The sequence below is a fragment of the Plodia interpunctella genome, chromosome 24 (genome assembly GCF_027563975.2).
Source record: "Plodia interpunctella isolate USDA-ARS_2022_Savannah chromosome 24, ilPloInte3.2, whole genome shotgun sequence".
In the NCBI taxonomy this organism is placed as follows: domain Eukaryota; kingdom Metazoa; phylum Arthropoda; class Insecta; order Lepidoptera; family Pyralidae; genus Plodia; species Plodia interpunctella.
Window position 1 is genome coordinate 4,898,946 of NC_071317.1, and position 12,717 is coordinate 4,911,662.

The following is a 12,717-nucleotide window of genomic DNA, read 5'->3' on the forward strand; positions in this document are numbered from 1 at the left end:
TCCCCCCTTTATTTCGACTATCTTATTAGATTTGCTCAATATTTCGATAAAATATTGGAATCTTTTTAGCTGCAAACACGTTCTATGTTTTATTTATTGTAATCTCGAATCTACAAAAGTGAATGCGAAAACTGAGTACGCGTTAATTATCAAAACTAAATGATACTTAATTTTTTCAAGAAAATAATAAATAGAAACTACAATAAGAAAAAATAATAATAAGAAACTTTTTAATTACATAAACACAATAATTAGCAAGCATATACTGTATAACGCCTCAAATATGCTAATTTATACTTTCAATTGTTACAGATATCCAAGTCAATGACTGCTGCACAATCAGACCCAACTGAAAATAGACGAGGTGATGTTTAAATCAAAAATATATCAAAATGGACATAATTGGACACATTTTCAAGACACCAAACAGAAGATTGGAATGGAGGTTTGCCCAAAAGAGCCTCCTGGTCATTCTATATCTGACACTGTACATACTACAATGTAACTGTCAAGATGCACAAATAAACCATGGTGCTATAACCAAAACAGATAATTTAGATGTAAAAGTAGATAATAATGATACTAATCACTGCCATAGCTGTCAAACTAGTAATAAATTCAACAATGAAAATAAATTTAACAATAGTAAAAGTTCTAATGAAACAGACTCTTTAAATTATATAGATGATATAATTATTACTCTGAGTACTTTAACGAAAAGATATTTACTTGTAAATACAACGGAAACTCAATTGGAAGATAAAGTAGAAGATGTGTTGAATAATGTTTTAAGTAAGGATCAATATGAAATAATCGAAGGAGTTGAAATTAAGCCTGTAGATGATGATAGCAAAGTAAAACAGCAGTCAAGGAGTGATGATGATTCAGAGGCGAGAGCCCTTTTTAGTAAATATACATATGAGTACAGGATGTTTCAGAAAATCAAAAATTTTATTGAAACTCATGTACTTTCCATCAATCTACCGAAGGCAGCGAAGTTCATGGGATTTAGATGTAAGTAAAATAATTAATCATTTTAAAATTCTTGTAATCATATTTTTGTTCCTTACAAATGATTCCAGGATTGATAGAATTACCATGTCTTAACATTTTCAAATCCTACTCTCACATAAGATTGTAGGTATCTAAACATTCTGTATAAATATTGATTCTACCTATTCCAAGAAAGTTATATATCATAACGTTAGACTATTTCAATGATTTTGTCCCAAAATTAAGTAGTAATTTTACACCACCTAAAGTTGCAAAACAGTCTTATTATAATCTAACTTTTCGCTCTGCTTATTAACAACTTTAATTTCAGCATTTGGACTTTCAAAGTTCTTCGTACCTTTACTGATTGGTGGACAAGTGCTGTTTAAGTCCATTCTCCTGGCGATGTTCCTGCCAAGCATTCTGGGAAGTTTCGGGAAGATGCTTGGAAAAGGTAATGTCTTAATGTATACCTGATTAAATTTTTGCTTGGAGTTTGCAAGGACCGAGAGTTGTTTTCGAACAAAATTTAGTTTACAAATTAAACGTTAATTTTGAGAAGTAGTTTTTAGGCTGAGGTCTTTCTAATCTGTTATTGTAATTTTTCTACTTCTTTTTTTATAGAATAATTCGTAAATTATACGAATCAAAAACAGAAATAATATTGAAAGTTCATCATATCTTTGATTATAGATATATTCACATCATATGTTTAAATTAAACAATAAAATATATTTATGCATATGCATCACATTATAGCAAGTACTTTTGTAGGTATTTCTTCTTTTGTATTATGTAGAAAGTAAAGAAACTCCTCAGAAACCTAATCCCTGACTGAAAACAATGTATATTATCCTAACAAATATTGAAAATGTTATTTTTTTGTTGTCTCTTCACGCTTTACTGTACTCAACAAATCTTCTTGAATTTTTGCTTGAAGTATGTAATAATTAGTATAATATAATATTAATATAATATATAATAATAAGTAGTAATTTGAATGTTTGAAGTACATATAGTAGTTATTTTTCTGGATTGAAAGGTATCCTATGTATCTTCCATTCCAGAAAAATAACTACTCCCGTGGGAAATTTGCGCGGGCAAAAACAAGTCGTTAATAAAAACTCACTAAGTAAATACAAATAAAATTATTACGAATGTTTTTTTTTAATTCCAGGTATATCCCAACTATCAGCGACCTCCAGTCAAGCCAGCTACCCTCCCGTGCAGGGAGACCAGACGGGGTACAACTCAGACAATAAGGACTTTATGGGCTATGAGACAAATCTGGCTGGCGCGTACGCATACCCCCAGGATGACATGTACGGAAACATGGACGGAAATGATGTCAATGACCTACAAGTTGACATGTCTAGGTATGTCTCTCTCTTTTTTATTCTCACGTGATCCATGGCGGTGCGAAACCTCAGCGCAAAACAAATTAGGTAACTTTAAAATTTTAAACAATATCTCTCTCATCTCGAGCGCTTCCTCGCCTTCTTCCCCGGCTGTTGAGCGTCGGTGCACAGGATCCGCTTTTATACTTCACTGTCTCGACTTCGCTCATGGCTTTCCTAGTTGTCAGACCATTGGAACGCATATCATCCTTGAGGAAATCCAAAATTTTAGAAATATGTCATGTTATATTCTTCCAGGAAACTATTGCTGCTTTTTATAAACTAGCACAGAGTATTATTTTATAAAAAATTTCACAACTACTTTTTTACTGAGTAGGTATAGGCCAAAGAAAGCGATATCAAAAAATTACATGTTATAAAAGTTCTGAAATATTTTATACCAATATTTCGATCGACACAGGTCGATCCAAATATAGGTATAGACCTATTATTTGGTCGGTCTTATTACTGCGGTACACGGCTCCGTGTCTCGTAAATTAATTTTAACTTGAGGCCAATAAAGTATGGAACATCTGTTCCTATGTAATTATAGATGTAGAACCCACAAACTGTACAAGACTGGGAAATTTGAAAACGCTGCTAAAGATATTAGTTTATTAAGATGACACTTCAACAAATGATTATAAGTTACTACTTATGTACATTTGTTGAAGTGTCATCAAGTGTCATTAGTGTCAAGTTTTGTACTCAAAAGCATTTGTCGCTTTTTAAATATACCTACACATATATTGAATCTATTTTTTATAATAAAATAGAACAAAATATATAACATTACAATAATTAAATGAACTTACGTACAATATTTAAAACTAAACGTCTTGTGCGTGCGAGCGTTCAAATGAAATCATCCTATAACAACATAATTAAAACGTTTTTGGTTTTGTAAATTGTGGCACCTGTGTCCAATAGAAAACTGCAATGCCCTAACCTAAACTACCTTTTGCCCACAACTTCGTATGTAAGTAAAAATCCGTTTCCCGTGGAAAATTCAGGAAATCCCTTCTTAGTGCTCCCCTACACTGTCCTAGAAACCTACACACCAAATTTCAGCTTTCTACGCCCAGTAGTTTTGGCTGTGCGTTGTCTGTCAGTCAGTCACTCAGTAACGCAAGAGTTTAAAAAAATCTGTACTATATATAATATAGTATAGATTTTCTAATAAAATCCTTTATCTAGGGTAGCATTCTTTGTATAAATCACTACTAGAAGTGTCATATAATCTGCAGTTTCAACTAATATATAAAAGGCATTGTTATAATATGAGTGTGTTGCTAGTATGCGTATTTGCGTCGTATAAACAAAAGTTACTAGTTAGATTACAAAATGCATTTTACTATTGGACCACAGGCCCTCAAGTGCAATAAGAAAAGTTAAGTAATTAAGCTAAAACTTAGTGCCATTGTAGTGGGATACTTTGTGGAAAAGTTGATTTAAACTTTATAAAAGAAAACGACTGGACTGGTCACATCTTTGTGCACTAAGTTCTAGAAAGAAAACATTACAATACTTCAAAATCTTGTTTGTTTGTTAATTTGTGCGTCTGTCACCAAGCAGTGGAAATTTTGAAAATTTAATATAAATATAAAATATAGTAGCTGATGATAGGAACAATTACTATTAACACAAGATTACTTCCATTGATTGAAAAACCACAACACGTTGGTGTCCCATTATGACACCATTAAAAATGTGTGTAAATTTGATCATCCATATCGAAATAAAATTTATTCTTGTGTACGACAATCCATAATTTTTAATCATATACTTTAGTAATACTTGTCTACAAATGTATCTATCAGTTAATAAATAAAATAATAGTGCAAACTCACTCAACAATACACAACAATTTCTCGACACAAAAAATCTTTGATTATTTACTTTATACATAACACAAGATAGATTTTTTTTTGTATCTGTTAAATCTTTCGCGATACTTCAGAACGTCACATTTCTCAGATGATAAATAAAGCTATTTATTGAATCACTCGATTGGCTGTGTGAAGTAAAAGAATTCCCTTTGCCTGAACGATTTCTAAATGACATTTTACCGGCGGGAAATAACACAGGGAAATTTCAATTGAGACTTTCGTTTTTACTTTTTTTTTTCAGCCAGCGAATGGCATGGAATTTCAGGAGTTTTGTATATTAATAATATTTAAATCAGTAAACTTTTTTGTCATAAAATATATAATGTTTTTGGATATCTTTTTTATTTTACGACAATGTTTTTTTATTAAAAGTTTTTTAATAAACAATTTCTAAACAAAATATTTTCTTTTAATATTACAGATACGGCGATCAAAAAGTATCTTACTTGCCGACGAAAAATGGATATTACCAAAACCAAATGGGTGCTGGCAACAACTATAAGGTATAACTCATTGTGACATTTCCATCCAATTCAGCAGTTTAACAACGTAATCTAAATCTGCATTATTTACTTGTTCATCACCATACAATAAGAAAGAAAAAATAAAAATATTTCCAAAAAAAAAACTCTGCGTTTTGCGTTTTGTTTTTACCTTTGCGTTATTACTCTTTGCGTTTTGTTTTTACCTATTGAGGTCTATCTAATCATCACGTTTTCCCACATCACGTGGCGGTTGCATTCGGAGCGGTAACGCCGCGAAACCCCGATGCGTATCTACTAAAACACGTGTGCTTAGCTTATTCTTTTAACACCAATTTGTATTACTGATGATTTCTTGGAAATAATTTTTTCTCTCTTTCTTTACCCATCGCTTGAAGCCTGCATTCATAATATAATACTCGCACTTATCACTAATCAAAGTAAATAAGTTTTTTACAAATAAGTATTTCATTTTTGCCACAAGCGTGTCGTCTTGTGGCATTTAACGCCTGACAAAACACCCATATCCGTGCTATAAATGGTTGAGTTCCCTCGTTTGGATCCGACCCGGGCTGCACCATATTGCATGTCATGGAAGTAGGAAAAATCGTACTTGCAAGATTTGTTTACAGACAATGGAAGTCAGTTGAATCTCGTCATTTGTTGTATTACAGGTGTTCCACAAGATACCTGCGTCTTCCATGATCCTCAGTAACTACGACCCATTCTATTCCCCGCTACTATCGCGACTTGACGGAATATTTGCAAGGCTTGGTAAGTATTAACCTTATTCTTTATCGTCCATATCGTTGTGCTGTATCTGATATATTACAAGATCAATTAAGTACTTTCTTTATTTTCGAGTCAACGTTAATTGTTGACACTGGTGTGATGCCGAACTCAGACACACGCCAACGCGAATGCGTGCACATTGAGTAGTTAGTATGAGTGCTATTATTTACCGCAATGAAAAACCAGCAATGTGTGTCGAATCCGCCAAAATTTGGCAAACTATTCGACGATAGTGTGGAGCCGGCATCAAATTTTATTCAAATTGACTAAAAACATGAGTTTTACGACAACTTACTTACCGGCAAGAACTCGCGAACACACTATTGAACCTATTGAACTGTCAACCAATGTGCAGGTTTCCTCACGATGTTTTCCTTCACCGGAAGCAAGTGGTGGTCGATGAAACGGATATAAATTTGTCAAGTCTTTTAAAAGAGCTAAATCGTTCAAGTATCAATTGGTCAAGCAGTGACAAAATGTCAAGTCATTGAAAACTCATCGAGTATCCATTTTGTTACTGGCTAGCTGCATACGGCCGTAATCTACGTGTGTATCACATTATCATATCAAATTCTACGACTGCAGTTTCATCTCTCACGGTCATTCATATTAAGTTTTGAAAGAGATAATAAAACATAACTAGGATCTTTCATGACATAATGTCAAACATGTCTAAAAATACTATCATTAAAGTTAATTTAATTAATTAATTTCATAAATTTTAATTAATTTCATATTACATTATTTACACAAACGCACACGTAGCATAATATAAATAGCACAATCGATACAAAGCATGAACTACCAAAACTTAAATTTAATTAAACCGACAATATTCCAATTATTCGTCAATTAATTATCAGTTACACATAGAACGTCTTATATAGCACCGTTCCAACTTCCAATATACGGAAATGAGAAATTATCAGCAAACTTAATACCTGTTACATAACTAATGAGAGAAGATCCAGGATTATTTTCTTCTTTTTCTTTTGTTTGTCTTCCTCTTTCTTCCATAGCTGGAAAAAAAAGATAGAAAATCATTAAAAATACCAGCTGCTTCTCTTGCAAAAATCAGCTAAGAGAAAGATCTGTTCTTCGCATGGGCGATAGGATAGCAACCTATCCTTATTTCAGGAACTCAATCTAAACGTACGCCTTCGAAAATCGCGACTCCTGACTCTGTCTTGCCCATAAAAATGTGACACTGTGTCTGTTTCCTCTTGTTTCCTTTATTCAAATTTAGGACTATTAAAAATGACAAAATTGCAATGTCAAAAAGTTAAAATGGACGCAAAATAAAAACATTATCGGAGTATTTTATATAATAACTAGTTTTGTTCACACAAATAAATGGAAATAAAATAAATTCGTAACACAGTTTTATGATAATGACAAATGATCATTTTGGTTATTGGACATTACGAAGCTAATCGTCTACTACGCCAGCTAAGACATTGATAAATATATTTAGCTCCGAACTCGCGGTTTATTAATATTTGAATATAAAAGCGTAGGGCGCGCCGAAAAATGTCGAACGTTATTAAAAAGAACCATTACAGACAGTAAACAATTTCGTGGATGCTTCGAAATAAACGAAACACAACATTAATTCATCAATGCTCTAGAGTATGACGTGTTCCATTTAAAACATCGACTTTTAGAACATTAGCATATGCAAATGATATTGGAAATATCGATAGCTACAAAATTATAACTAGTATTTTATCTTACTCACCAACTATAACAATATAGCCATAGCCAATTACAATTATCTCTTTTCTCTTCTCATTTCCTGGTCATTGTCATTACGTGGCATGAAAGACGAAACTATTTTCTGGAGTGGTTTGTCGTTGCCTTCTCCATTTCACACACAAGTTGATAATCAACCTGAGTGCAGGTTTCCTCACGATGCTTTCACTTTCCTTCACCAAAAGCTGTCGATGAATATCGATGAATACATGAGTCATAAACAAACTCATATGGCATGATTAGGATTCGAACCTGGGACATTTCGGTTCACAGGCGTGGTCGTAACCATTACACCACCACCACTTTAAAAAGTATGTAAAATAAATATAAAATAAAAGTATGTAAATGTAGTAATAAAACTATCTCTACTTTGTTAGAAACCCATATCACGTTGTCAGTCTTCACCACTAAATTGACTAACATCGTTTCCACCAAATATATGTTGTATTGATTCCTGTATTTTAATAAGACTCTCTGACCTTGTCTACTACCCTATTGTCTAAAAAGTAGCCTAACTAGTATCACCTAAGTGGTAATAGTTTTCGATTGATTAACGATTACTTCCTATCCTCTCCCAGGTCTGGCACCATCGGAGAACTCCATAGATGGCGCTATGATCGGTGGGCAAAGCGTGAGCGACGTCAAGCTGGAGTCGTGCCGGGAACAGCTGATCTGCCTTATGTACGCCAGTCCAGCGAAATACGCACCTTACAGCAACCTCGTCTCTGCGCAGCTGAGCAGGTTAGTTTTCTTCATAATCCTATCCCTAAACTAATATTATAAATGCGAAAGTAAACCTTTGACAGCTTTTTTTTATTTTGGAAAAAAAATGATCACTCTTAACGATTGCTTTATTATGTTTGTTTAATTGTGTTATTGTTGTCTTTAGTTACCTTCGGGGCTGCGATGCACCGATAGTAACTGAGAACCTGGAAAACTGAGAGTAACTGGTTACGCAAAAAAATTACCTTCAACTTGGAAGATTTATTAGTGGTTTTACAACGCATGCCAGACGGGTTAAAGTTAACGCCAAAGTTGACTGGTGCAACGCACCTGTTTCGTTTCCTACTCTTACTTACCTTTACTATACAAATCATCCCCGATGGATAAGATGAGGAAGATAACAATGAACTATCAAATATTTTTAAGTCGGCTCAGGGGCATAATAAATCCAATAAAATATTTTGTTTCCCAAATAAAATTGTTTTTCATCGTAAACTATAATCGACAGCACATCTACCAATCCAAATTCGACTTTATTATACAGGTACAAAAGTCCACAGGTTAACTTAATATATTCATAACTACATAAATTTTATTAACGAGACATAGCATTTATATAAGGTTGACCTTGACCTTGTAATCAAGAAAAGGTTCGTGCTGAGTCCCGTTAATATAATTTAATATAGTTAAGTATGTGTTCAAAGCGCGAAAGTTTAAAAATAACTATTGACATATTCATTATCTAAAGTTTTTTTTAGATAATGAATAAGTATTCATTATCTAAAAAAAACGTAAGTAATGTTAGTATAAACAGTTTGTACAAAAACTTTAAGTAATGTTTATGAATATGTCAATAATTTCAGGTTTCTATGCATTATCTAAAGTTTTTTTTTTCAGAGAGCTAAACGAACTACGCCGGCCAGTATCAGACAACCCGGAAATCCTACGTTTCTTCCGATACATGAGGGCTGCGAGGCGCGGCCAGGAAGGCGTGGACTGCGTGCGGGCACACCCTGGTTGCTCATCCACTAATACTCCCGAACATACCATGATAGCCGCCTACCATGATATCAATAAGCTAGTTAGCGCAAGGAAATTAAAAAATTGTGAGTACTTATATTTCTATTTTCATCTGAGCTCAAAGTTTCATCAGTCTCGACTCGACTGAAGTGCTGTGCCGTCCGGAGCGAAGTTTCAAGCAACCAATGGATTTTATTAATTTGTTTCTGTTCGTTGTCAAATGTCCAGCTGAACCCTTTGCGACAACAACAATCTAAATCAATATAATTTCGACATTTTCATTGGTACAAATAAAATTAAAACCATATAAGAAAAAACGTCTGTATGTTTATATATATGCAAACATAAACCTTCGTGAGGTATATTACACTATCTATTGGTGTGTAGGGACATATTTGTATGTCAGCAATAATATATCGCAGTCCGGTTTAGCACGCGACTAGAGCCCCGTCGTCACCAGACCATACCATCATACACACGTCGTTCGTAGTACCCCTCCAGTGCAGTGTGATTGTAAACTTTCTTACGTAAACTGTGACTCCTGTGTCAATATGTGTGAATGTTAAATTGTTGGAAGAATATAAACAACGCCTAAGCATTAAAAAAAATGTTTATAATTTATGGCCCGCTCGTGGAGCCTTTTGTCTATTGCGCGCTAATGTCACTTTCTGTACTTACGTTGCACTTTTTCAATAAATTGTTTTAACGAGTATTCTCTTTAAATCGTATATTCCCTAAATAAATAAATACGTCCTCCTGAAAAGCGTCTTTAATTTGATCAAGATCCCAGTAGGAGTCAATTCATGTTAGCAGATGAAAGGCGAATAATATTCGCCCACTAAGTACGCCCCTCTAAAGTTAAAAACCGCGTACAAAAATCCATCGGGTAGTTTTTGAGTTTACCGCGTTCATATCACACAAACCTAAAGACGCGACAGACTTTTTCCATAATGTGTGAAGATAGATATTAATTATGTATTTTTGTTCACAGGATTGTAGCTACATCTCTGATTCGTCTACCCGTGAATATTGGACGAGTTTTAAACTAAATGTGTTGTAAATAACTTTTATAACGTTACAATATGGGCAACCATAAGCCAAACGCTGTGAAACAGTTTTATATATCGAATCGAATCGCATCGACGACGATATTGCTGGCTGGGTTATTCAACAACTGGACACGAAAAAGTTACATGTGTAAACGACAATTTCCGCTCTGGTCACATGGTCCGACTTTCTTGGTCCTATCGATCGGACTGCACTGCTATTTTACACAGCTGATGTTTTAAATATTAGACTTGGTGATAAAATTATAGGATTTGAAGTGATATTTTACAAAAGTGTATTACCTAGCTGATTCATATAATTTATCGTCGCAAATTCTATTATTCTATCACTTGACTGTTGATGTGTTGTGAAATTGTAATACAATTCTTTAACTCATGTCCAATGCATTAGATTGAACGACTTTTAAAATAGCTATGTACTCTGAACAGCACATTAACCTACCCAAATTCATTACAAACTCGCCGTTATTACCGCGCCATAGAGGTTAAATGCAACTTAACTCGGTAACTATACGGTAAACGGGTAACTTGATGTGCTGTTGACTGTACATACAGTCAGCAGCCACTACACTCCGTTTTTTCTTACGAGTCCTAACTTGTAAACAATCATCATGGTAAATTGTTGAAATTAAATCAATTATTCAAAATCAAATCATTTATTCAGAAATTAGGCCTTCACAGACACGTTTTGACGTCATTTTCTAAATTAAACAATACTTAACAAAGCTACAAACTACTAGCATTTCGAAGCGACCACTGCTGAGAAGAAATGCCGAAGGAAACTCGTTGGTCTGAATATTAGTTCATTCTATAGTAAAACATAATAATGTAAAATCATATAAAAGATTATTTACTATATAAGACTTGTAATAAGAAACGGGGCTTATATTTATTCATTTAAATTGTAATTACCACCTTTCTTTACAATGTGCGGAAAATATAATAACAGATGAATTTGTGTGTAACTCATTCCATTCACGCATTTTTATTAGAAAACTTTTTGTTTACATTTTACAGCGACAGTCAATGGAAGTAAATTAATTTTAAAAAACAATATATATTTTTTATTACTTAGTAATTGTTGTAGATATCACTGCAAAGATCAACCCTGATCCGACGAAAAAAAACTTCCTTGATAGTTACCCAAGTAGCATTTAAAAACACCAACATTTTTTTTTACTGTCATCAATTTGTTTTTTCTAATACGCATTTATTATTTTTAATCTGAATGAATGTAATTTATTGTGTGCATGTGTGTTCTTAGTGTAATTTGTTATATTTAAATTTCGAACGATTTTGATTTTGTATTCATATTTTAAATCTTAATTTATTTCACGTATGTAAGTTATTTATTAACTATTTATATATTTAGCATAGTAAAGATTATTCTTGCAGTTTGAGGGGTGAGGGCGAAATTATATTTAAATGGGTTTTATCTTTATATAAATAACTGCAAGTTTAATCGAAAATCAATTATTTTAAAAACATTTTTGTAGTCATAGTTTAGAAAGTTTGTATAGAAAACAATAAAACGTGTTGAATTTTTAAATGTGTTTTATTTTTACATTATTCACACCCGAGTTTCATGAAAATTGTATTAGCTTATTTATAATTTTCTTTTGTAGGAAAATAAATATTACGTGAACTAATTTCCGAACTTCGTGACTTTATATAATACATACGTACACTATAGGGTTTGTGGTAAAATACATTTAATCATAGCAAACCTATCTAGGCACGTAGTTATACATCACATTAATTCAAAATGTTCGTGAATAATCCCTTATCATAATTATCCCTTAGCATAATCGCCAAAAAAGTTATTTATCGTCACATAAGAAAATATTTTTAAGCTAAATCATCGAGTGACTTGTAAAAAATTCGAATCACTACTTATCGGTAAAAGCTGCTGGAACCTATAACAAATGATGTATTAAGTTAATGTGACTGGCAAGTTTTCCCGCGATGTTGCGTGATTTGCATATTAAAAAAAAAAAAACAAAAAAAAGAAAAAAGAAAATCTACGATTTGGTTCCCAAGTCCACAAGTAATAAGATCGATGAGTCAAACTACACTAGCGAAGCATCCGGTTTGAGATTATCCCTTCTACTTTCTTCAGAGAAAGTTATAAGTAAAAAACTACGCTAATATCAATCATATAACCATTGCCATAAGGTCCATTGTTCTCGGCACCTACGTCTTGTTTTCCAGCCAGTTACTGAATTGTTATTGTTCGTTGAAGTTAATTCTTATGTTTTTAACTCTTAAAGTTCTATTTTCAAATACGAAAGAATTGTCGGATTACCGCAAGCTGTTTACAGAAAAATGAGTTATAATGTTATTGTTATTAAGTTTATTATAGTGTAGATATATAAAGATGATTCACTTTGACCAGGATTATGTAAAGATTTTGGTGTCTCTCGGTCAGTGTTGCGAATTACGATTGTAGGCGAATCATTTTAGTTCATTGACCTCCATATTTTGAAGCCTAAAACATGTTTTCTTGTAACACAGCGACATAATACAATACAAAACTCAACCTAAGACATAATACAAGTTTTATTTTTCATACAAAACTGAAACTTGTTTTGTACTCATAACA

At 33.0% G+C, this 12,717-nt stretch overlaps 1 protein-coding gene across 2 annotated transcripts in view; it reads left to right on the plus strand.

Moving 5' to 3' along the window:
- Window positions 1-11,664, plus strand: part of Osi24 (Osiris 24) — a 53,625-nt gene extending 41,961 nt beyond the window's left edge. Inside the window, exons 2-9 of one of the 2 annotated variants that reach the window (XM_053763743.2) lie at window positions 313-1,014; window positions 1,325-1,447; window positions 2,171-2,369; window positions 4,701-4,782; window positions 5,436-5,535; window positions 7,884-8,046; window positions 8,926-9,134; window positions 10,040-10,178. In XM_053763743.2, the coding sequence (XP_053619718.1) occupies window positions 393-1,014; window positions 1,325-1,447; window positions 2,171-2,369; window positions 4,701-4,782; window positions 5,436-5,535; window positions 7,884-8,046; window positions 8,926-9,134; window positions 10,040-10,041 (1,500 nt within the window). In that variant the 5' untranslated portion in view covers window positions 313-392 and the 3' untranslated portion in view covers window positions 10,042-10,178. Of the gene's footprint in view, window positions 1-312; window positions 1,015-1,324; window positions 1,448-2,170; window positions 2,370-4,700; window positions 4,783-5,435; window positions 5,536-7,883; window positions 8,047-8,925; window positions 9,135-10,039 lie in introns of both variants that reach the window. The other variant, XM_053763742.2, reaches the window with a different exon arrangement.
- The last annotated feature ends 1,053 nt before the right edge of the window (window positions 11,665-12,717 follow it).